The 25638-nt window shown below is 46.2% G+C and overlaps 1 protein-coding gene across 3 annotated transcripts in view; it reads right to left on the bottom strand.

The window, feature by feature from the left end:
* Positions 1-25638, bottom strand: part of WASHC5 (WASH complex subunit 5) — a 50844-nt gene that overhangs the window by 17771 nt on the left and 7435 nt on the right. For all 3 annotated transcript variants that reach the window (XM_037048523.1, XM_037048525.1, XM_037048524.1), the window contains 14 exons: positions 23997-24189; positions 21762-21914; positions 19812-19925; positions 18219-18390; positions 14376-14503; positions 11975-12104; positions 9668-9780; positions 8159-8325; positions 8007-8082; positions 6877-6987; positions 5278-5418; positions 4374-4454; positions 925-1026; positions 40-219 (listed from right to left, as the gene is read on the bottom strand). In XM_037048523.1, coding sequence (XP_036904418.1) covers positions 40-219; positions 925-1026; positions 4374-4454; positions 5278-5418; positions 6877-6987; positions 8007-8082; positions 8159-8325; positions 9668-9780; positions 11975-12104; positions 14376-14503; positions 18219-18390; positions 19812-19925; positions 21762-21914; positions 23997-24189 — 1861 coding nt within the window. The remainder of the gene's footprint in view (positions 1-39; positions 220-924; positions 1027-4373; positions 4455-5277; positions 5419-6876; positions 6988-8006; positions 8083-8158; positions 8326-9667; positions 9781-11974; positions 12105-14375; positions 14504-18218; positions 18391-19811; positions 19926-21761; positions 21915-23996; positions 24190-25638) is intronic.

The raw sequence follows: 25638 nt of genomic DNA on the forward strand, positions 1-25638 counted from the left end.
AACAAATACAGTCAAGAATTTTAAAATGTTTTTAGCTACCTTTGTTCTTAGAAAGTTATTACACTCCTGCTCGACATTGTAGTTTATAATGCGAGATACTTCTTCCTGCCAAATCTTCAGGGCATAAATGTTGACGTAGTCCTGTATGTATTCGAAAGAACGGTGGAATCCATCCATGGTAGCTCCCAGCTCTTTCAGCTTGGGCATCAATTCGCTGGTCTGTTCAAAAGGGGAAACATAAATTCTATTACTTTGCAGTTGACTGTCAACCACTCATATCTACATTGGACTCTAAATGACACACTGACTAAGAGACCACAGTGCTAGTTAGCTCTGGAAATACTCATTTCCTACCCATCTAGGATGAGTGGGAGCTGACATCCAGCATCCAGCAAAGAATACATTTCATTTGGAAAGGAAACTCCATACAAAAGGATATAAAAAATGAATGTTGATTTCTCCCACGTCATTGGATGAATATCTCTATCTTGAAACACAAACTATCTTAAATTGAATTTACTGAGGTGAAAAGAACCCTATATGTAAGTTTCAGGACTATTTCTTTTTTCTCCTGAGACAAATTACTGTATTTCTTAACACACTAAACAAAATGAAAACTTAACAGCCTTTATGGTTCCTATTAGCTTTGGGGTTAACAAGTTCTTTTAACTATAAGAAGTAACTGAACCATAAACATCAGTTCAATTCTTAAATCTGGGCCTCAACAGGTGAAGAAAAAAAGAACTGAATTTAAAACAGATTATAAATAGGACAAAAGCACATCTGTTCATTGCACTGAGAAATCACCTACTAAGTGTATGTTAGGAGGAAAGGACTTGTCCATAATGGTTAAAAATGGTGCCCTGGTCCATTCTTCAGACTGAATGGACAGAAGAAGGGAGCCTCCTCCGGGTCACTTGGTACCTTGGCTCGAGGGTTGAAGATCAATCCTCTATGAAGAGCAAAAGCGACGCGTTTCACGAGCTCCTTCCTTATTCCGTCTTCCAGCAGCTGTTTGGGGTCGACCTGAGGGCAAAGCGAAGGGCAATAACCGGCAAGTGAGGAGGAGCTCGGCCCTGAAGGCGTCCAGAGGAAAGATGGTTCACAGAAGCCAGAGTGGAGCGATTTCCGCCTCTTCCCTTAAGGACTGGGATTGTTCTCCTTCCCTGTCTGTGATCTCGGGCAGACAGGACAGATTATTACACCCATCACCTTGTTAGGAGTTTGTTTATCTCAGTAAAACTCAGGATGACAATTTTACAGCACGACGATCCAAAGGCGGTGGGTATGGAAAGTTTTAAGTTGCCTTCCATTTTTAATCACTTCGATAGAAGTAAAAAGTTCCTTTTCTTATCACCAGGAGGGGGTGGGACGAAGGGCCTGCATTTGAACTTGGTGTGCATCCCCTCAGATGTCATCTGAGGGCACCTACAGCCATGTGGGCGCCCTCGAGTTTCGGCTTGGACCAATCTGCAACATTTAACAATTCTCGTTCAGCACTCTCGGAATGATGTTCGTAATGAGAGAGATAAAATGTGAAAGCAAACCTGTTATGTAAGCTTATTTGGCTGATTCTTTTTTTCTGTACCAAGGAAGCTTTTGTTATTCCCCCAAAGATAGTCTCCTATAAGATCCATAAAACATCAAATAGCTTTAAGGTGTGCCTTTGAATTCTCGGAGACTTATCTCTTTTTTGACTTTGTAAAGAACCGTTATTTCAAAAAGTCATGAAGGTAACTGATGGCTTCCATCTGGGTTTGATCCCATCTAAACTTCTAGGAAGACAACGGCAATGAGAGTTGCAGAAATTACAAAAGCCAGAAAACACATTGAACACATCGTGGCTATGAGCTCAGCAAAATGCAGACTGCAGAGAACCTACAGGTCAGAGGCCTTGAGTTCTGAACAGATAAACTGTGAGGGGAAAAAAAAGAATTAAAGAAACCTGGAGACTAAAACAGAACAAAAAGAAATGGCACATTTGAAAAAATGGGCAAGTATAAACTGTGGTGTAGAGAGATTTACTTTTGGATAATAAAACTATGAACAGAGAGACTGAAGTTGGGTCAGGACACATGAGGAGGAGGTCCTGGGCTGGGAGCTGGCTCAGTTATGTCTCCTGACTTGAGTGTTGGTGAAAATGAATGCTATTTACCTTAAAATAACCCATCAAGCTACATAATTGTTTCTGTAGTTTTTAGTGTCTATGCTCTATTTTATAATAAAAAAGGTAAATTATAAGTAAATATAGTCCATGAGAATATAATCAAATAAGCAACATGAAGTTTTCAAAAACCAAAAACATTCCGTGTAAGGACAGACTAATGAAAAAGGTGGATCTGAAGGTCTGCAGTGAACCTTTGCATTCTCCCCTGACTTCTGCTGGCCTACGGGGTGTTCAGGGCAAAGAGAACACCCTTCATACACCTCCTTCCACACAGTTCGCCCTCTCCCAAATGTAGCAACAGTTCACCATTTTCATGCGGACCCTCCAAAACTTTCTCAGTTCATTTACATGCACAGATATTTGTCTGTTAAAAACATATCTAATTCCAAAAATCTAAATGGGATAACTCACACACACACACTGTTCTGCAGCTCACCGAATCTCCCAGGGGCCGGCTCCCTCAGAACGGCTGCAGAGCAGCCCGCAGCGGGCGTGTGCCACGACGCACGCAGCGGGTCCCTTCCCGATACATACTCAGAGCGTCACTATCGTCTGGGCTGCTTCGAACAATGAACACATATCCTTGTGTGCATCTCACCTGCGCTAAGTCATACTAACTCAAGTGAACTCACACTTTCCGTGAGAGTTTGAAATAGGTGCTAACATCGGAGGGTCAAGACTAGTCAGGGCCCCGAGCTGTCTGTCAGACTGGCAGAAGCCGGCTCCTGGGCAGACGGGGTCAGTGTGTCCTCTCTGCTCGTATTATCTGAAAGTGCGTGGCAAAGGAATTACACTTTTCCCAGTCTTTTTTTAGACGATCACCGCTAATTGTTAGGTTTTACTACATCCTTCTCCTGTGGGTCACTGTGCATGTAATATTCTGTCACTGCTTCATGGATGAATCAGAAGGGGTAACCTGCAGGTGTAATTTCTGCACATCAATCAAGTTAAACTGGCATCAGGACAAAAGCATGCCGAGTGGGTTCTATGAATATTCCAGGGTAAACGGTATTTCTTTTAGCACACTTCCAGGAAATACACACTGAAGTTCTGTATCTATCTAGACTCATCGCCTGTATTTTCTTGGACTTCATTAACATAAATGTGAACCTAGTAATTCAATAGCTATATAGTTTTCAAAAAATCAGAAATGTTCAGATTCTACTGATATCAGATAAACGGAAAAGTAAATAAAAGCACAATGAACCATGCGAATGGGCACATCACTGGTTATAAGATGAGAAATTAAAACAGCAGTGAGCTACCACATCCTACACCCTGGAAGAGCCAAAACTAGATGGCGGGAAGTAACAAGTACTGGGGAGACGCGGGCAGATACACAGGGCACAGTCATCTCAGAAGGCACTCTGGCAGCACCGAGACAAATTAAGTACCAGCGTGCCCTGTGACCCAGGGACCCGTTCTGGGTACGCAGATTTCAAAAATTCTCACCCCGGCCTGTGTGAAGACAGGCTCGGAGAGGCTCATCTTGACACAGTTTCTGACAAAGGGAAGCAGAGGTGAGATACCAGGCAACACGGGTGCCTGACTCTAGGGCAACGGTTAAGGAAAAGATGAAATTCCATGCAGCAGTAAGAAGCAACACGAATGTATTTCAAAAGCAACACCTAGTGAGAAAAGGTAAGGAAAGAACGACAGCACACATGCACACATAAAATAACATCACATGCTAACAATAAGGGTAACTGCGTGTTTAGGGACAAGCGTAAGGAGTGGGTGCTGTGGGGGATGAGCGTGGGTGTCCAGGACACGAGAAAGAAAAAAATGAAGAGAACAGAGGGGCTCACAGGCATCAGTGCTGGCGATGACCTGACAGTGACGGTAAGGGCCGATTATCCCGCTCCCTGCACCTGGGGCCCAACATGAAAACACTAAAAAACCCAAGGGTGGCTGAAAGGGCGAGAGAACCAGCCAGCTATTGTGTCTAAGGGCATTAACTACTTTTCTTCATTAAAAAGGGTCAACAAAATGGATTTTCCTTAAAGAGCCCTTAGGGATTATGAAAAATAAGGATGTTAATGCTCTCTCTCCCTCCATCAATACATGAGTAATATTAGGCTCAAAAGCTAAATATGAAAGCAGGGATACAAGTTGGGGATGTCGTCCCTTCCCACAGCGATAGCAGCACGACCCCTCAAACTGAGAATCTCACGACGAGGCCACCAGGCCAGCCTCAAGCCGTTACCTTGATGATGCCGACCAAAGTCGTCTTCATCATTAGGATGCCTTCCGTGAAGATGGAAATGGCGTGGGTCAGCTTGGCGACCTTCAACACAGAAAGAGTGGCCGGTGAGGCACCTCAGATAAAAAGACCCACCGCTTGCAGGGGAAGCTCAAGTAACTGGCTAATGGGCCTGGGATGGCAAAGATAACAGGAACGAGCAGGTGGCTTTGGGAACCCGTGTGCACGTGTTCTGGCCGGAAGTGAGGCCTTGTGCTGCCACTGAGAGACACTTTGGGAAACTGAGTCAGAAGACACTGAATAGTCCTTTATGCTTTGACCAATCATTTCCCCTCCTGTGGGCCCCAGTTTCTCGTGCACAGGAGGAGGGCAGGACTCAACGGCATGGTCCCCCCAAGCAGGGAAGGCTCACCGCAATCTGCTGTTGATTTCACTTCTCACCCTGCAGCTCGGGGAGAAAGAAACACAGAGGCGTTTGGGAATAACGACCTCTGAGGCTGCTGAGCCACGGACTTGATTAAAAAGTCTGGCTGCAGGAAGTCGTTACTGGGCCGGGGATTGTTCCGAGGCACTCGCTTGATGTCCAAAGCAGGAATCTGAACGTGGAGAGTCTAGGCAACCTAGCTCAAGGAGAATAGGCCTGATTCACCAGGACCAGTCACGAGGACAGTGATCAGCAGACTGCCGCGTCCTCTGAGAATACTCAGGATGGCCAGGCCTTAAGTGACACCATGACACTGTGACAAAGAAGGTATGACTGCACTGAAATAGCAAACGGAGTTACTGCTGAGAGCAGGAAAAAACAAATCAGAGTTGGTCTGGTAGCCCTGGGGTTTGGCGGGTGACACAGACCCGTGAGGGTTTGGGTTTGAACTATCAAAAGGCGCGAATCAAAGGGGCGAGCCACCTCGTATCGTGGGCCGAGCTGAGCGTAGTCCCTCAGCTTGTCTTTGTCCAGGCGGGTTGGCACTTCGATGATATCGTGGGTCTGAAGCTTTATGATCTTCAGAAGAGAAGTAAACATGCTTTCGGGAATGATCTGCAAAACCTTTTGCAAAAGGGAAAAGACAACAAACAATCAAACGGTTCTTTAATTTTATTTGTTTAATCCTCACCCAATGATATATTACTTGATTCCAGAGAGAGAGGGGAAGATGGGGTGCAGGGGGGACAGAGAGACAAGACACTGATTTGAGAGCAACATCAACTGGCCGACTCCACACACACCAACGGGGACCGAACCCACAGCCTAGGCATGTGCCCTGTCTGGGGACCGAACCCTCAGGCCTTCAGTTTATAGGACGATGCTCCAACCAGCTGAGCCACGTTGGCCAGGGCAAATGCCTCTTTTCTTTTCCTTGGCTGACAAACACTAGGCTGGCAGGGGAAGGGCCCCGGTGTGTGCGGAGCCAGCGGTCCACAGGAAGGGATGCCGTGGGGCTGAGAGGACCCTTCCAGTGACTGTGCCCAGACACAGGACTGCGCTCCTTCAACCCTGACTTGCTCACAGGATATAAAGCCGACTGTCACAGAAGTGCTACAGAAAGATGCATCTTTCCCACATCACAAACTTTATTTACTCATTTACGAGCAGATGACTACCTTTAAATAATTAATTAATTTTTATTTTCCAATTAGGGTTGACATTCAGAGTAGATTCTTTTCAGGTGTACAGCATAGTGATGAGCCATTCATATGCCTCACACAGCGACCCCCTGATAACTCTAGGACCCGCCTGGCCCTGCAGAGTTATCACAACGTCATCGCCTGTGTTCCCTGTGCTGCGCCAGTCCGAGGTGTTAAGCAACACAGGCGGGCGCACTCAGCTGGTCGGCGACTCAGGTGAGGTTTGAATCCACGTTGCCTCGCTAAGTTCTTGAAACGGGGACCAAATCTGCCCGAAGATGTTAAGCGCAGACTCGGGTCGCTGCCTCTAGACCTGGCTGCTCTCACCTGCCACCTCTGTGACCCTGGAGAAGCCACTAAAATCTGTTCCCCGGGCTCCACCCCTGTAAAACGGGCGTTAAAACTGCCTGCACTCAAAAAACAGCAGTAGTTGTTCTTGGAACGTGAAGACACATCTGCACACCCCCAGAACCAATAAGAAGGCATTTATTTTCAGGTACTGCGAATTCTGGAATAAAAATAACAAGGGACAAAAACACAGCTGTACTTTTTACAGGGCCCCACGCATACCTTTTGTATGCAAAACAGCAGGTTTTTAAAAAAATACATTTATTTATTTGTTTGTTTATTTATTTATTTATTTATTTTTAGAGGGGAAGGGAGGGAGAAAGAGAGGGAAAGAAACATCAGTGTGTGGTTGCCTCTCACGTGGCCCCCAATGGGGACCTGGCCTGCCACCCAGGCATATGCCCAGACTGAGACTCAAACTGGCGACCCTTTGGTTGGCAGCCCATACTCAATCCACTGAGCTACATCACCCAGGGCTAAAATAGCCATTATAATGCCAAAAATACAAACATCATTCTGATGTGCTTCTTACCTTTCTCACATAGGACACCAGTTCGCCAGAATAATACTGAGACACGCTGAGGAGGTCGGGGCTATTTGCTTGATTGATACGAAGAAGGGGCAGGTCAAGGGCAGAGGCAAGCTGGAAGAAAGAAGATATGTCTGTTTCTGTTTCCAAAAGTCCTAGAAACGTCTTTTTCCAGAAATAGTAACATGTAACAAAACTCTTAGGCTTTCCCGGAGGGAGAGCAACAACCACTAAACTTTGTCAATGTGATTAATAGTTTCTGACATTGATATAATCTTTAAAAAATGGAAGACTTTTGCTATAGCAATGGTTCTCAGATTTCGCTCTCTGAACCAGCAGCACCGATACCACCTGGAACTTGCTAGAGCAGCCAGTTCTCCAGCCCCCACCCTGGACTTACTGACCCAGACACTCCGGGGGTGGGGCCCAGCAGTCTGCTGTGACAAGCGCCCGGGGAGCCCCCTGTACACCCAGGTTTGAGAGCCACTGTGCTACAGAAGACAGCTCGTCCTTTGTGAAACCAGACGTTCTGATCGACAAACTGTTGTACCAAGTCCACTCAAAGACGTCACAGCGTGCGAGACACGCCGTTACTTATGTCCCTCTCTGAAAGCAAAAACACGCTGACAGCTAACTGTGATGTGCCATCGATGACAAAACCTATCCCCCACAACAGACATGTTAAAATATGAAAGAAGTGCATCTCAGAATTCACATGAATTCATTTGAGTAAATCATCTGCCTGTTTATCATGACCTGAAATTGCTTTAGAGCAAGGGCCATGCAGAATTTTTAAAAATGAATGAGAAAAGGATTTAATTCACACCCAGGGAATATAGGACCTACAGGACTGACATTTTTAGATACTGGTAAAACTTTAAAAAACCTATTTCTTCATTTAAAAATAATTTTGTGGAAGATGATCTAACTTATTAATTCATACTTGGAGTATTTCTGGCATCTTTCAAAACTATGCTCTCAAAGAAAAATTGCTAACAATTTCCAGTCTGTAAAAATACTTCAATTATCCAACTTTCTACATGAAATCTTGGGCCGAATCAGTGAATGAGGCAGTAATGAGGGCCAACTCTGCCCCAGGGGCTGAGGGAGTGACCTCACTGTTCTTCGCTTACCTTGAGGAACGTCGCTCTGAGTTTCGTCACCATGGACGGGTTAACCCTTATGCTCTCTTGCATGATAGACGTGAAACTGCAAAGGGAGGGAAGCAGTAAGAAGACATTCACGGCGGTTTCACCAAGGGCGCACGTCAGGCTGTCCACGCTACCTGTCAATCAACTGCCAAGCGAAGGAAAGGTCCCCCACGATCTGCATGGTGATCAGGACCTCCTCTTTAATGTTGATGGTTCGGATCATTTGGTGCAGGAACTTGCGCGTGTCAGCCAGAAACTGACACACTTGCAGATTCGATTCCAGCTGGTGGAATTCTTGAACCTGTGTTACAGAAGTAAGTACATTTAATTGTAAAATCCTGAGTGGCCTGTATGGTGTTCGTTTCTCCTGGAAAATACTCCAGATAAAGTCCATTACTTATTAAGAATTTCTTGGCAAAATTATTATTTCCAATTGTAATGTCAGACATGTGTGAGCCAGGTCATGAAACCACTCCCAAATCTCTTGGATTAGAAATGAGGTGGTAACTCTCATCCTGCAAACACATGACGTAATAAGCGAACACTCCATTTCAGCATCAGTAAACAGGTGCTGGCAAATCCTCTTAATGCTGAAGACGTGTGGACTGATAAAACCAGAACAAGCTCCACCACAAGCACGAGGTGCTGGCACGTGTCTGTGATTAAGTTCTGATATCCTCTTTAAAACAGAACAGTGGGGCCACCATGTCCCGAAATTTTAATGTATATAATTCAAGGAAGGGGCTGGGGCTACATGCCAAAATAACACTAACGACAAAAAGCCACCTGAGATTTACAAAGCTGTTATAGTTATACCGCGGACTAGAAAATCCAAAAAGCAACCGAACTAGACACAGCACAAGCGAGCCCCTGCCTGCTGACGGTGCGGGAGTCTGGGGCCCTAGCAATGCACCGCTGTGCTTTGTGGCCGTTAAGAGTGACCATCCTAAACAACCTGGCATAATCAAAAACAGGCCTATAAGAAAATCTGCCAAATGAAAAAAGTATTACATCCTTAAAGTGCACAATTATACCAACTGGACAGAATTATAGATGGGTATGGGTTGGGGTTTTAAAAAGAATAGCTATGGTTATTGCTCTGATGTTTTTATTTTCCATTTTAAACCTAATTAAACATACACTTAAAATTTTAAGAGTGAAGGTATAATAATTTTTTGGCACAATAATTTTTGAGTAGATAAAAAACAAACTTTTTTTCCAAAAAAGAAATATACCATTTCTAAGCATATGATTATCCTACAACTATACTCACTTTGCTGTATGATGTCTAGCTTGTTCCAAGGCATAGACTTTTTATAAACCTAAAAATGGTGTGTACAATGCAATTTTCTTTTTGCTTTTACTTTATTACCACAATTTGCTAAATGTTTCTACATTGTTTCCATAATAATTTTTCCAAGATTTTATGTTTCCACAGTTGAAATATAATTTTTGCTACCACTCTCTTCATTCTTAATTATTTTCCCACTTCTAGGACACTGTATAGAACATGACAGTGAGCATACTGACTCATATTGCACTTACTGATAAAACACATTCTCAGATTTCGAGGAGCAGACGGCTGGGTGGGTCAAAGGCAGATTCGAGATCCAAGAAACGTCATTTAAAAAGACCTCCCTTACCTCCTCCAAAGCTTGGATCAGCTGCACAGTTTTCCTGCCTGCAGCAGTGGAATCTTCGTAATTTAAAGACAGTATTTGTTTGGAGATCTCTCTGAACCAGGCCTGAAGATTTTCTATCAACACAGAAACAAGGAAAGACTACTGATCTCCCAGAATTCTCGTAGCTGTGGCCTGAATGTAAGGGAATTATCAGCTATCCATCTGGTTCTCAGTCACAGAGTTCTCACCAAGTGTCTGCCCTGCTCTCAGGACCTCCCCCAACCACCACCACAGGAATGCCTGGGGCATGTGACCCGGTGGAAAAGGTTACACTTCCTGCGTAGCTTAGTTTACAATATCGGGCAGAAAAGGTTTAAAGGCCTAAGTACAGCTGTAAACAGATGCACGCAAGGGGGCAGTGGCGGTGGGGAGGAGTCACGAAGGACACAGGGTCAACGGGGAGCTTTCTGGTCCGCACAGGTCTGCACAGGCAAACAGAGGAGGGATGGTTTATCACTAGACGGAGGGACAAATATGAACAGAGGCTTCGCGGCAAAACTGACAATGGTATGACTTGGGGAGAAAGAGGAAACCAACGTGTCGGCAGTATGAGGTCTGTGTGGTGAGCTGCGGGGACATCTGAATGGATTGGGGGGGGCCCCTAGTTGCATTCACAACCAGCCGGCATTTCACAGGGCAGAGAAAGGAGGCCTGCTCTCAGTACCTCAGTGTGTCGGACAAAGCCCTAAACCTCGCCTTGTTTAATCTGCACAACTCTCTGTGGAGGTGGGAGTTGGGGCCCATTTCTCGGATAAGGAAGCTGAGGCCCAGGGATATTAAGAATGTGAAGCAGGGCTCCACTGTCACTAAGTCGTGAAGCCAGGAGTATCACACCCGTCTGTCCCCATTAAAAGGCTTTGCTGTTTTCACCTCACCAAGGTGATTCCCCACAGTTCTCTTTTATCAGTGGGATGATTTCACTTTCATAAAAGCACTTAAGGGCTCATGATGTAAGTCACTGTGACTGCCATGAGGAACGCCAGTTGCACGTTTAGTATTTTGTGGGGGGGGGGGACTGAGACAGCTGTGGGGCAGCAGAAAGGGGACAAGACTTGGAGTCTGAGGCAATGAGTTGGACCCAGGCTTCAGACCTTTGTCACCGTAGGCGAGTGATTACATTTTAGGTTTTGGTTTCCTTACATGTAAAATAAGGGTAAGGATGTTTGTCTTGCAGAATTGTAAGGATCCCACGAGAAACATCTGAGAAAGTGCTTCCTAAACGGAAATATGCTATGCAGCCAGAAGAAGCACAAGATGTTCTGGATGACCTCGGAAACACCACCGGTATTCACGGGGACGGAAACGGGACTAGAGCAGAGGCTAATGTGCCCGATTCCGCACACTGAGCTGGTCATTGTTACAGGTGCTCTTTGTTTTTCAGTCATGGTACAGTGACCCGCAAAACATGTTGCCGATTTCAGTCACATCATTAAAAACTGGTTGGCCTTTTTCTTTAGAAATAATAATGTAATTTGGAAATACATTTTAGACAACCATTCCACATCAGATAAATCAACAAAAGCCAAATACAGTAATTACGAGCTCCTACTAATTAAAAATAGTAAAGTTTAAAGAAAAACTTATACTATTAAGCAATCTTATTGTATAACTATCAAAATGGATTTGATAGCTAAACATTAAACATTTTAAAAAGTATAATTTGTCACTTTAAAATTCAGAGTGGTCTTTTGGGGGTAATTTGAAAGGTTCCTATTTATATAAAAATCTGAAGGAATACTGTAATTTTCCTATTGATAAATTTTCTTTAAAAAAGCAGGATTAAAATTAAACGTTAAACTTAAGCTACATTTAGTTACAAAAGAGTCTGCAGTTCTCCTTTTAGGCCACTAGATGGCAAGTGCAACAGTGAAAAAGAACCAAGTGAGGTTAGAAGACAAGAGTGTTCCATGTCATCTACATTAATGGTTATTAATGTTCTTGGACAAAGTACTCTTCTGAGAAGATCATGACAGTCACAGTCCTTCCTCTCACCCCCAAGTGCACATAAACTGACACACTCCTTTTGCACACTACGGTGGAGTGGGGCTGTGGGTCATGATTCTACTAAGACTACAAACCGGAGAGTAAGAACCCTGATTTAGCTTAATCTCCTACTTCAAAGATAAGAAACCTGAAGTCCAGAGAATATACAGAGATTACTCAAGAGATCTCCACTGGCGATGTCCTAGCGCAGAATGAATGACAACATGGGGACTCTGACTCTGTCCATTTCTCACAATCTGTGTGCCTATTTCAAGCTGCAATTACCATTCTTCTCCACTCTGGTCAGGGGCTTCACCCCCGAAAAGACATCGGCGAGCTCCGTCATCCGCTCCGAGCCCTCCTTCTTGTAATGCTCCCACTTGGCTTGCTTTTCTGAAAGCATCTGCTTGAACATCTGTTGAAAGGACAGAAGACATTTATTTATGTAAGAGAAAGGTCCAGATGAGGCAGTTTACTAAGAAAGCCTTGGGGACACCCCATTTGTTAGAAACACGTAAGGCCTAACGTTAACATTGCCCCAGTGCCGTCTCTTAAGCTATGTTTCTCTGTGCAAATGGAGGGGCAAAGCTAGACCTTCCCAAAGGTGGTGGTTCTCAGATGAATGGGCATGGGCAGCTCCTGCAGGGCCCTCACGTCGACAGATTCCTAAGCCCCGCCACCCCGTGAAGATTCTGGTTCAGGTCTTAGGCAGGGCCAGGACTCAACATTTTAACATGGCATTACAGCTGCTGACTACTGCTCTAAGGTCCTTCTGAGGTACCAATTTCTGTGCTGTCTAATACAAACACAGCAAAAGCACGCGGAGGGTGAATTTCTGACACTTCAGCGTGTTTCTTTAACCTATATTTTCATCTCTCCTACCTGCCACCCCAACCCTGTTTCTAGGTTCTCCTATAAATATACTAATTGAAATTGTGTTTCTTCTCATTTTTTAAAAAGACTTTATTTATTTATTTACTTATAGAAAAGGGAAGGGAGGGATAAAGAGAGGAAGAGAAACATCAATGTGTGGTTGCCTCTCACGTACCCTCCACTGGGGACCCAGCCCGCAACCCAGGCATGTGCCCTGACATGGAAATCGACCCGATGACCCCTTGGTTTGCAGGCCAGCGCTCAATCCGCTGAGCCACACCAGCCAAGGCATTTCTTCTCATTTTTATACGAAGGTGTGTCTCCTAATTTAAGAACCATCTCTTGTCCCAAATACCATTTTACAATTTGTAAAACCTGCAGGTTCAATCTGTGAATCAGCGTTTGAAGGACTCAAGGCCACCTGGTGTGCAGTGAAGGCCCTGGGGGAGGGTTTTGCTGCTGTCGCCGGTCAGATGGCACTGATGGGTCTGAGGCAGCCACAAAGAGAGGCGGGCTCTGCGAACGAACCTCACTGCCCGCCCCTACTGCACGTTTCCCTGGTTACTCATCCTGCCCGATCCCTTTACCTGCAGAAGGAGTCTCCCTGCTCCACTGCTCATTTTTCCACTATTCATGATGAAAAAAATTACGAATTTAAGAGGACAATCAGTATTCATGCACCTTTACCTCTTAAGAGCCCAGGGAAATAAAGCCCTGCACCACTGTGGCGTTCCTCTGATGCTATAAAGTCATGCGGACACAGGACGCTGAAAACACTCGGCACGTCCATTAACACTAGGTTGAACATCAACCTACTTTTTCTGAGCTACTTAATAGGAGAACAGTGTCCTCGCCTACCCAGAAGCTAAAGGGACCTCCACCACACTCCTGACCAGACCACGGCAAGGTTCAGTACTGGTTCTGAATGGGCGTTAATGTCCTGGGCGGGTTCCTGGGCTCACCCAATCCAAACCCCCAAGGCCGCTGTTCACGGGACCTGGGCATTCCCAGGTGTCTGCCATTTCTATTGTGCTGCAGAAGCTTCTTTAGGGAAAAGACTAACCCCAGGATTTCTGTGAGTCAAATCAGAACCCCTTCAAGCCCTTAGGAGAGGACCTTGTTCAAAGGCAAATCCCCCACCCTACTTAGGCCCTTTCCAGTAAGTTACCACGGCTTTTAAATAGACTTACATCCTGCAAGGCCTGGCACAGGCGGGCTCCTGTCCACTTTTCCAGCTTGTTTCCTACCCCCTTCCCCTTGCGTTCTCTCCCCTCCAGCCGAGCAGTCTTTTGGGTCCTAGATCTGGCCATGCCGTCCCTCACCCGGGAGGACTGAGACGAACCCTGTCTTCCCTCTGGAATGTTCTCCATCTCACTCCCTATCTTTGTGTTTGTTAACTCTGACAGGTCCCCTCCTCAGGGGTCTTCAGAGGCTTCGCTTCTCAGCGGAGTCGTCAAAGGGAGGACAAGGTGTTTTATTTTAGGTGCCCAGAGCAGTCTGCTCCTTGCCTTTAGCATGCACCTGGGTTCCCATCGACCTCTTCATTCGAGACTCCCTGGGTCGTGTCCATGTCCCTCACAGATGCGACCTGCACAGCCCTGCACGTCCCCCATCTTGGCCTCTCCAACAACAGCCGGCACTGAGTGCCCGCTCAACGTTTAACTCTGCCCTCTCTCCGTCAGAATGATCACAGACACTCAGAATCCGTAGCTGGAATCAGAGACACTGCCACTAAACTCCAGTCTTTCCAAAAAAAAATTTTTTAAACATAAAAAAAATAAGAATTTGGCAGCTACTCATTCAATATGTTTACCTCTTTGAGTATGAACTCGAACTGTGCAGTATCCAACAGCAACTGAAAGAGGGTCTTGGGGCTGTACCTGGAGTCTGTTAGGATCTGGTCCTTGATTTGACGAAGACGCTTGTTGTTTGCGTCATAGGCTAGAACAGGAACAAGACAGTTTCCGCCTATTAAATGTGTAGGAAAGATCTATGGGATATGAATTCTTAAATACTCTCCTTCGTTTTAAATCTTTAAAAGGCAAACAGCAAATGTATATACAGAACCGGTGGTAAAATTAACCACAGCGATAAGCACGTGCTTGGGGAGAAAGCGTAACTGAATTACTAAATGTGAGACTGGATCTGACACGGAGCGCCACCCGTGATACCGTGCGGAATAGAGAAAGCAAGCTGTGGGACAGCATTTCCAGGGTTCGTAGGCATTTTGGGCTGGTTCCTTGCCGCTATCCAACAGGGGTAGGCAGAGCCTCCTCACGTCTCGTCTGCTGGGGTGGCGTTTGGTTTAGGGCACTGAGCTCTGCCCACCAACAGTGGGCAGGTCTCTGGAAGAGCTGACACAGCAGGCCTGAGACTGCCATCCTCAAAAAGGCCTGTTTGCAAGGCAGGCACCTGGGAACCTGGATTTTGGAAGCGCTCCCACCATTCTGAATACTGGCAACAATGGCCCTCTATGCCTACACTGTTTGTCCGAGCGATGCTTGTGATGAACACCCGCTCCCCTTCAGGGAGTGTGGAACTGTGGTACGTGCCAAGCAGAGGCTGCCTGCAACTGGCCCCTGATAGAGGCACTGCGTTCCTCGTGAGCTGCCCCGCTGGCCACAGCTCCCACAGGCTGGCACACCTCACCACTGCTCGCTGAATTACACGCATCCCTAGGACCCCACTGAGACCGGATGTTTGAGAGCTTGCACCTGCTTTCCTCCAGGCTTTGCCCCATGCGCCTTTCCCCTGTACCGATTTGCTTTCTATCCCGTTGCCGTAAAAAGTCGTAGCTGTAGGTACCACTATAGGCTGAGTCTTCCTGGTATAATCACTGAATCTGGGGCGGTCTTGGGGACCCTTGACACAACAGGGAGGGAGGGTGACCCACACAAAGACACGGCACCTGCAAATGGGAAACCCCAGGTCTGGGACTATTCTGCTCCTTGTGAAGACCCAGGGGTGAAGCCGACCCTCAGAGCTTCCTGGACTAGCCACTGTCCAGGCCCAGAGATTCGGGCAGCCAGGCGGCAGTGCCACAGTCAGGCAGTGACTGACTCAGGGACAAACACCAGAGATCCTGATTCCCTGCTCAGCCTCTCAGTTGCCAAGCCAAACTGTTTTAATAAAACAAATAATATGTTTTTAAAAAGTATATAGAATAAAAAATACTGATATTTGCTGATATTGGTTTATGGGGCCAATTACTGCCCAAGAGAGAATAAGAAAATGGGGTAAGGCAAAAATATTTACAAGCAAAAGCAACCTGGACTGCAAATAAAGCCAAAATAAAAACTTTAAGGCAACAAACACAGTCAAGTTCACAGCTGATGAGGTTCACGGTCCCTAGGGGTCACTCTGGCACCACACGTGCACATCCCTGCCCCCCTACCCCTCCCATCAGCACCTCGGAATGTCCGACATGCACAGAATGACCACGTACAAGAGCAAATGCAGGGGTGGTTTGGTGCTTCACTTATGGTGAAGCCTGTGGAAGGCCCTTTCCTGTGTTGATTCCTAAGTTACTCCTTCAGGAGGAGACTCGGGACAAGCAGGAGAAGGGCTCAGTTCTCCTGCAAACTGCGGAGTTCTGATTTGTCACGCATTCTCCACGACTGCCTTGGAACTGGTGGCACTGATCACACAGAGACAATTTTTCAGCTTCATATTTGCCTAACTTGAAAAACAACCCACAACAAATGTGTAAGGACTTTGAATCTCTACTCAAGGATGTGGTCCTTGATTTTTAGAGCTGAGGGGGGAGGAGGAGAAGAAGCAGGAGGAGGAGGGGGAGGAGAAGGAGAGACAAATACTGATGTGAGAGAGAAACATCAACTGGTGGACTCTCGTACGTGTCCCTACTGGGGACTGAACCTGCAACCTAGGTATGTGCCCTGACTGGGGATCGAATCTGCAACCTTTTGGTGTATAGGACAATGCTACAAACAACTGAGCCACCCAGCCAGGTTATACTAATTCTAATTCAACAAGAAAACTTCTGATATTAATTTGCTTTCATTTTTTGAACAGGGGACATCACTGTGCATTAGCGATTAACTCCCCAGTATAAACCAGGTTTGGTCCCAGTGTTCTCTGGGCCTGATCCTCTCCCTAAGATCTGAGCCGTGATAACGTGGGAGTCAAACTCCACCAGCCAGCTAGCCTAGCCTCGTCAGTGTTGGCTCAGTGTTTCTTCAACAGCCTCAAGGCACCACAGAAGCCTCCGGGCCTGGGTGGAATGCCTGCAGCTGGTTAACAGGCTCGGGTATGGAGAGGATGTTTTCGTTTCTGCGCACCACGACTGAAACACCAGAAAAGCTAAAGAAGTGGTTACTTTCCCCACATGTGACTCACAACCAGAGAGGCAACCATTTGTTCCTGGTAAATTATGACCTTGTGCAATCAGGTCAGACAACTGCCAGCCACAGAAATGGAAAACAGATGTGGCAGCAAATTGAAACAGGGGACTTGAAGCAGGGGGCTTCCAGGCAGCCGAGGGGGTCCTCGGCACGGTGCAGACCCAGGAGCCCGCTGGCTCCCTGGCTGTCAGGACAGTTGTCTGGAAGACAGAGACAGGCTGAGTCACTGGGAAACTGCTGCTGGATTCGCCACAGGACAAAATAAGGCCCTGAGCTGTTTGTAGGCTTGGGGAAGGTAAGACTTTTGGCAAAGAGGGTCACAGCTGAGTCAATGTAGTAAAATCTTCATATTAGAGCTGAAATCTATGTAAGGCCAACTCAACTAATTAAAAACAGATCCATTCCGAGATTAAAAACTTTAGCCGTGGTATTCATGCTGTGAGTAAACTATAAACTGGAGAGAGGCCTAGGGAGAGAAGAAAACATGGGAGGAAAGACGAAAATGGCTAGACAGCAGCTCCTGGGAGAAGGGTCTAAGACGGCAGGAAGTCTGCAATGGGCCTCACTAAAGTCACGGTGTCATCAGGGCTGTGCTCCTCCTGGGAACTGCAGGGGAGAACCCACTTCCTCGTCTTCTCCAACATCTAGATGCTGCCCTTCGTCCATATTCCTTGGCCTGGGGCCCCCTCCATTGCTGAAGCCAGCGATGGCCCATGGAGTCTTTTTCAAGATGCCATCTTTCTAGTTCTGCCTCCTCTGCTTCCCTTTTCCCAACTTCAGGGCCCCTGTGATTGCATGGGACCCACCGGGATAATCTCCTTCCTTTAAGATCAACTGATTAGAAGCACGATTCCACCTGCAACCTGAACTCTCCCTTGCCGCACAACATAACACACCCACAGTTTCTGAGGGGCAGGCCTTGAACATCTACAGGAGGGACGAGCAGGGAGACATTACTCTGCCCACCAGAGCTGAAGTTATACTTTTCACAGGCATACATCCATCAGTTTGACCAGTGACAAGCGCCTTGAACATGGGAGGTAAATTTCTCGATTCCACACACCTAACAGTGTTGGACGAAGGAGCTGTTCAGGTGGGTACTGACTTGCCCAAGGAGGCACGGAAATGACTAAGTAAGAAAGCAGCTTGAGTCTCATCCAAGGCCTAAACCACCCTGCACCCGAAGCAGATCTCAGCCCTGAAAGCCCTTCTGCTGGAGCTGCGGAGCGACAGAGACGGCCCCACCCCCACTGGTGCCTCATCCGTGTCAGCCCCCACCCCCACTGGTGCCTCACCCGAGTCGGCCGCGTGCAGCATCAGCCACCGGATGGCGACGTTGCCGTCTCTCAGGCAGTTCAGCAGCCGGGGGATGTGGTCCAGCACCTTCTCCTCCCTCAAGCAGCCCTCCTTCAGAAACTGCTGCACTTGAGCGTGCACTCTCTCACTGACCGCAGCGCATCTGCTCGCCTTTGCAAGTAAAAAAACTTGCATTACATTTTTCAAAAGAGAGAGAACTATGTGTCTTGAAAGTGAATCCCGTTCAAGTAGATTCCAGGCTGGGTGCTCACATTTCTATGAGACGACTAACACATGCCCCATAGCTGAAAAGGCTCAAAGACAAGTGGTGGACTGGACATTTTAAAAAACACTATTGAATTTAGAATTAAGAGACTCAAATCTAGTCCCGGCTGGGATTACATATTGGTGTGACTTTGGGTTTAACCTCTGTGTGCTGGTTTCTTCAAGTGTAAGTGGAGAAGTGGACCAGGTCGTTTCCTTCTATTTCGGGTGGAAAAAGAGACACAAAGGCAGAAGATAAAAGATCTGTTCTTCCTATTATTATCAGCAAAGGAGGCAGGGCAGAAACACGCGAAAGATGAGATTTCTCATAAACATACGAAAGCTTAGCCAAAAACACACCTCAGTGCATCAAGGCTGAATTAGCAGACCTTTGGGAAATTTGGTCGTTCTGTTTTATCTGAAGCAAGAGTTCAGTGTTAAGCATCATTCGCCCTGTAGGGTTAGTTTACAGCCGTCACTAGATGCTTCATCAGGACTCTGAAGAGCTCCTTACAATGTCACAGACAGGAAAATGCAACGTGGGAAAGGGATCTCAGCCATGAAAAATTAATGCTGTGCTGCCGGTAAGTATGGAAGCACCACTTTCTCTAATCCATTTCCAGGAGACATTCCAAAATTGGAATTATTTTGTGCATTATTTATGGAATGCAATGTATTTGAATAAAACATGCTGAAGGTTTTGAGTCAGTATCATTCTAATCCATACTGGAAACTCAAAAATTCAGACAGCCAGGCCGAGGGAGATAACTGTTTAGAAACACCAAGTACACTCCCCAATAACAATATTTTATTCTTCTTTTTACTCAGTTGTTTCTTTCTACCTTGTGCTCTTTATCGAAAAGACATAATGTAGCCACTTAAACTTTAGGCTTCAGCCTCATTGCTTATCTTGCCCACCAGAAATGACGAATGTAAATTAGAGTGACAGGAATATGTGAACATTCAGTTACTTCCACATTCATCCTGTCGATGGAAACACTAAAATTCTGGTTACTGGTAAAAGTAGCTCCATCTGTAAGGACACGGTCTCTAAGCGAGAGTAAACAAAGCCAATGGAACCCCCATGCCACTTGGACTCATCTTACGGCGTTGAACCTTCCCGAGGACCCAAGTCTCCCATTTATATATACACCACGCACGTTAAAAATCTACAATTATCTTATTCTGCAAAACTCAGCTTTCACTAATCATTGCACTCATGTTTTTGTGGACATCTTCCAAGGGCCTTGGGAAATCTACTTGGCGCTTCTGCTCCCTCACGAAGGCAGGCTGGCAGTTGTTTGAGAATCAGATTGGCCAGAACTTACCTGTTCTCTGACATTTGCAAGGTCCAAGGTATTGTTTAAAGCAGTTTTTGCAGCTTTGTAAGGTTCCCAAGCATCTGCGAGATTAACTGTGATGCCCATGTAAATGCTTATTACCTAAAAGAGGAAACATTCACTCAGTATTTGCTAAATACCCACCCACATCAAGGCAGTGGGCTGGAAAGGCACAAAATTAGATACGTTGCCCACTCCAAGGCTAAGTGTCATCCCAAAGAAAGTCAATGAGAAACCAAGATTTCCCAGATACACAGGGAAATGCTTTTCCTTATGAGCGCTTTGGATCAAAAGTGACAAGGCTGTTATTCACGGAACAATAAGTAAAACAAGGTTTTCCTCTGAAATGGCTGTGTGTTAGAGTCCCAGAGGAAGAAGAGGGAAAACCAAGTCACTTCGACTAGACTTGGACTTGACTAGAGAAGGTACTCAAACATTTTCATCTCAGTCTTTAGACTCTTAAAAGCTGCTGAGGACCCAAAGAACTGTTTTGAAAAAGGTAGGTTTTATTGATTGGCGTTTATCATGTTACACATTAAAACCGACAAATTCAAAACTATTTAATTCATTTAAAACAACAATAAACCCATTACATGCTAACATAATTTTTTGTATTAAAAAAATCCAACAAAAGTCTCCCCTCCACAAACCTGTGAGAATGGCACTGTTTTACGTTGATCTAAAAACAATCGCCTTATTTTTCGAATACAAGAAGCACCCCCCCAAATCTTGGAGAATGGGGGTGCATCTTATAGGTTGAATTTAGCTCACCTGGCTTGTTGGGGGGAGGGAGGAGTGGCAGTGGAGCAGGGTCACAGGTTATTAAATATTTTACCACATTTTTTACTTCAATTTTTTTCTTATTTTCCTCTAAAACCTAGGTGCAGCTTATGGCCCTAAAAATATGGTATATACAATTCCTCCTTAGCCCTACCAGTGTTTTTCTTTTAAAATTCTCTTGGTGTAACCTAGTATTTTCTCACTAGCTTTTTACTGGTTGGCACGTGCCTGGCATTGTACATTTTCATTCCTTTGCTCTCAGTGAGCCAGGGAGCCTTGTGAGAAGGGTAAGTATCCTGTAACCGGACTTCTGTCTTCCTCAATTCTGGAGTACCTCGGGTACAGCATCACGGCCCACACTTCGCCATTCAGTGCAGGCGAATGAAGCCGGGCGACCAGAGCTCTCTTTCCCATTCCTCAGTTCCTGCTCGTGAGAATGGCCGTCTGTGGATGGGGGGCAGCCCCGCTCAGCTGCGGTCTGCTCTCCTTTCAGTAAAGGAGCCCGTTTGGGTACCTCATCACGGAGGGTCTTCGATTCAACAGATGGAAAGAAAATCTGCTGCCTGAGAGCGTGGCCACCTTACCATTCTTTGTTCAAACCTCCGAGCAGAGATGACATTGAATACATGTGTGCATTAAGTAAGTTAAGTCAGTTTTATTCCTTTTAGAGTTAATATTTTTAAGTGAAACATTGAAAAGTTACAAGCAAATCAATCCCTGCAGTAATTTACACCTGCATAGCCCCATTGGTGTTGTCTGATAGGTAAAACAGTGAAATTCCTACTTCTGGAATGACAAATTAGATGAATTCTGCTGGGTTAGATTCATAAAACATAAGAGAATAAAGAAAGGCTTGGGTAACTTACTTGCAGTCTCTGTAACCAGAGTAACATACATTATAACACATGGTTTTATCTTCCAAGTATCCACTTAAGAAAAAAACAGACTCAGGAAATTTTACTGGGTGATTTCTTCTTTCATGTTATGATTTACAAAGTTTTCAACACACTTAAAGTAATTTCACCTAAGTGACTTTATCTCTCACTCTTTACAACATATGGCTCCTGGGTAATAGGCCAAAAGAATAAAAAAGCCAGTTCTCCAATGCGCTTGCTATAGAGGGAAAAAAAAACCACCAAAACTAACCGTAAGACTTACCCAATTATCTGGAAAGTATTTGTCCACGATCTCTCTCATCTTTGCCTGGTGGGTATGGAGGATGGAAGGTTCAAAGTAGAGAATGACATACAGCATGGCAGCCTGGGTGGCCAGGGCCGTGCTCCGGTGCTCCGGCAACGGGTACGCCGAGACCTGCGGTGCGGAGAGGACGCCCGGGAGAGGCAGCCGTGGGTGACTGAACTTCCTGCTCCCAACACGCGCCCAAGTTCTAGGGCGATTGGTCTCCAGGAGCCCACCTCCCTGGAGGGTCGTGGATGCTGGGGACAGTTCTCCTGGCACCGCTAACCAGGGCCTTCCCTCTCACCGGAACCACCCCGCATTCTCCTCCTTCCAGCCCTCAACCCGGTTGTAACCCCAAGTCTTTTCCTTTCAAAAAGAAAGTGGTAACCCCAGGTCTCCCACTAGCCGTCCATTCCCGTGTCTTTCCCACCAGTCCCTTAGAACTGACAGACTCCATGCTCCCCATTGCTGTTCTCCCTTCCTGTTCGTCCCTCAGCTCGCTGAAGTCCGACCCCCACTGTCGCCTCGACCGGATCCCCCATGGTTGCTTGTAACCCGCAGCCACCCAACTCCATGGCCTCATTTCAGCTCTCACTGAAATTCCCCCAGGAAAGGAATCCCTCCCCCTGTTTCCCAGACACCGCTCCTCTTAGGTGCTTTGCTGGGTGGTCTCCTTCTGCCTGCCTTTCCAAAGCGGCTGTGTCCCCCCAGTCCATCGCCTTGTGCCCTAGGAATCTCGGGTTGCACACAGTATGTATCACCTCGAGGACTGAAAGCGGAAAGGGAGGAAATCTGTACAAGGACAGAGCAATGTCCCATGGAACCCGGCCAGGTCTCTGGAAGGGCCTAGAGCTACGAACCAAAAAGCCTCAGTGCCTCCCCTTGTGTTTGCCCAACTTTTCGCTCTCTCTCCAGGCGATTTTCCCTAACGTGGCAGAAGGACCCTGCCCCAAACTCCAGACTTTGTGTGATGTGAGCAAATCTGGGTCCAGAAACTGTTTCTCAGGCCTAATTCCAAATTACCTGGTAACAGGGAATCTGATCCATTTTAGGTCAAGTGACTGACCCCGCTCCAATCTGCCAGGGACCGGAGGTACAGGGCAGAGAGTGGGGTGGACACACAGCACAGCGACAGCCTAACCCCTGTTCTAACGAAGGTCTTGGGCAAGGAGAAAACGGAAACATGTTGCCTTGAGAAACGGACAAAATGGTCTGCATAGGAGGCTGAAGGGGTAAGGGCAGGGAGTGAAGAATCAGCAGGAGTTTCAAAGTCCCACAGACCGGAATTCAAACTACGGTTCTGCTCCCCCGCTGCCTGACCATGTGAAAACTACTTGAGGCCTCTAAGCCTTGGTTTTCTCTAAAGCAGATGGGAATCATGCTGCCTCCTCTGCAGGACTACTGCAAGGAACAGAGAAAATGGTGCATGAAGAAACCTCTTATGATTCTGGTTCATACTGAAGTCTCAATAAACCGCAACAAATATTATGAAGAGATGCTATCTGCAGGTGGCTCCTGGTTTTGTCTTACAAAATCTCTTCTGTTTACACTTAACAGATTCATACAACACACTAACAGGTCACCCAAAGAACTGCACAGAGCAGGTGTGCTCTGTGGTAAATGATACCTAGTTATCAAAGGTTCAACTTCCTTCTAGTGAAATTACGTTTTCTTCAGGAAAATGAAGTCAAACGACAACTTCCGTTGGCATCCTTTTTGGATAGGAAAGCGAGACCCCTTTCAAATGCTGCAGGGCTTTCACAGTCCTGCTCTCACGCCCCCTGGGAGACCTGTTACAATGTTGCCGCCCTGTTACACGCTCCTTCCCCCCAAGTAACACTCCTCTCGTTCTATTGTAACTCCTTTAGCCGTCCGTCCGTCCACTTTCCTCAGCTGCAAGCTCATTATGTACAGCGACCATGGTCTCCCGGGCAGTGGTGTATCTGCAGCACATGGACAGACACCTAACGCACACTCAGTGACTGCTTCCTTCCGAATATAGTTCAAATCCCATCTCTTCCCCCAAATCTCCGATTCTGCCCAAATCAACACCCCTCTGTCCTCTACCATCCCGTAGCGTATGTAGCTCAAAGGTCGTACGTAATTTTAAGCTGCTTTTACTCTTTGGAGGAAGGAGGAAGGGCAGGAGTAACTGAGGAAGCAAGTGAGAGCAGTGTTTTAAATTACTAAGACTGCGATGGACTCAACTCCCACCTGGTTGTAAACATCGTCAGATCTTAGCCGACCAATGACCATACTGACAAAGGACTCATTGATAGGCACTCTCCGGAAATAGCTCTCAGGATAGTTGGGTGGTCTCTTGGCTCCTGGTTGGCTGGAATAACCTGTACTTCGGAGCAGCTTACAAATATCATCCATGTTGGAATCGGCAGAAGACCGAGCAGCACTGAGTCGCGTTCGCAATGGGAGAGAGAGGGCCAGACAAACCGCACACATTAGAAACTCAGAAGTCCAACAGAGCAGAAGGATTTCTTGACTTTACCTAGTTTTCACTACGACTGTGGGTCAATTTATTTCCTTAAGGTTCAAAATTATATTTTCAAAAAGGCTGTTATAATACAGCAAACTTATACGATGGGTTCTTGTACATAAGTTCTATGTTAAGACCCGTAACCCCTTTCTCAAAATCTTTGGGTCTGGATTTGTTTCAGAATATAGTATTTTTCAAATATAAGAAAGTTCTATGGCATGCAGAGTATACACAATGCGACACTCCTGGAGGGTCTCGGCGGGCCTCCATGACCAACACACGGGAATAGTTCTACAGCAACACTGAGGAATGTTCGCACAAGTGAGATCACATTCGCTCTGCTCAGGACTGATGTCATACGAGTTCAGATTCGATCAGTTTTGCTGTCACAGGAGTTATTCCATGTGCGTGTGTGTGTGTGTGTGTGTGTGTGTCTTTTCCACGGCTCTTTGGATTTCAGAACTGTGCATAAAGAATGTGAACCTGTTCCAATGTTTCATATGTTAAAAAATAATTTTGAAACTTACAACAATTTAAAGTGGAATCTACACTAACTGGTTTTTCTTGGTGAGGTGTACTTTGTATGCAGATTTCACCAAAACACCTTGATTTTCGGGTGGCTGGTGTAGCAGTGACCCATCAAAGAGACTCAAAGAGTCTTAGACGGGAAGGTGACCTCCTACTGGACGAGAGTCTCCCTCGTCACAACCCTGACTTGCAAGTTTTCAGTGTCCCTTCAACAACGGACCCTCACATTCCCATGAATCCGCCGTTGTGCCCCAGGGACAAAGCCGGATTGTCAAAACTGGGCTTAAGAGACAAACTTTTTCCTTCTTCTTTACATTCTTTATCATCTTTGTTTTCCCAGGTACTTTCAGAAACAGAGGCTAGGCCATTTGAAGCTCATGTTTAAAACAGGATGCGAGGCAGCTGCCCGTCAAACTGTGGAGACTGGACCATGCATGCAGGTGGACAGTCCCCCCACAGGGGTGAAGCTGACAGGAAGCAGGCTCGCCGAGCGGCTGCAGATTAGTTTACTGCTGCGGAGGCGCAGTCCCAGGTGCTGCTGAAAACCCAATGTCCCCAAACAACCCCCTTCGGCTGAGTCTCCCCCCTCACCCTGTTTAGGTTGTCCTATATTGTAAGCTTGAAAACGTTAATGCTAGTCTACACATTGTTGGCCCAAGTTCCTAACTCGGACTCCTGCTTACTGGCTGTTCCTTCCCCGAATTTTGACTATTTCTGACATTGACCTTGTGTCCTGATTTTGACTCATTAATCCAACAAACTGAAACCTGTGTACTAGGTACTGAAATTACAGAGTTGGTTACAATGGTTCCTGTTTTTAAGACACGACTTCCTGAA

This window comes from Sturnira hondurensis, unplaced genomic scaffold, assembly GCF_014824575.4.
Source record: "Sturnira hondurensis isolate 20B ecotype Veracruz unplaced genomic scaffold, ASM1482457v3 Scaffold0006413, whole genome shotgun sequence".
Lineage (NCBI taxonomy): Eukaryota > Metazoa > Chordata > Mammalia > Chiroptera > Phyllostomidae > Sturnira > Sturnira hondurensis.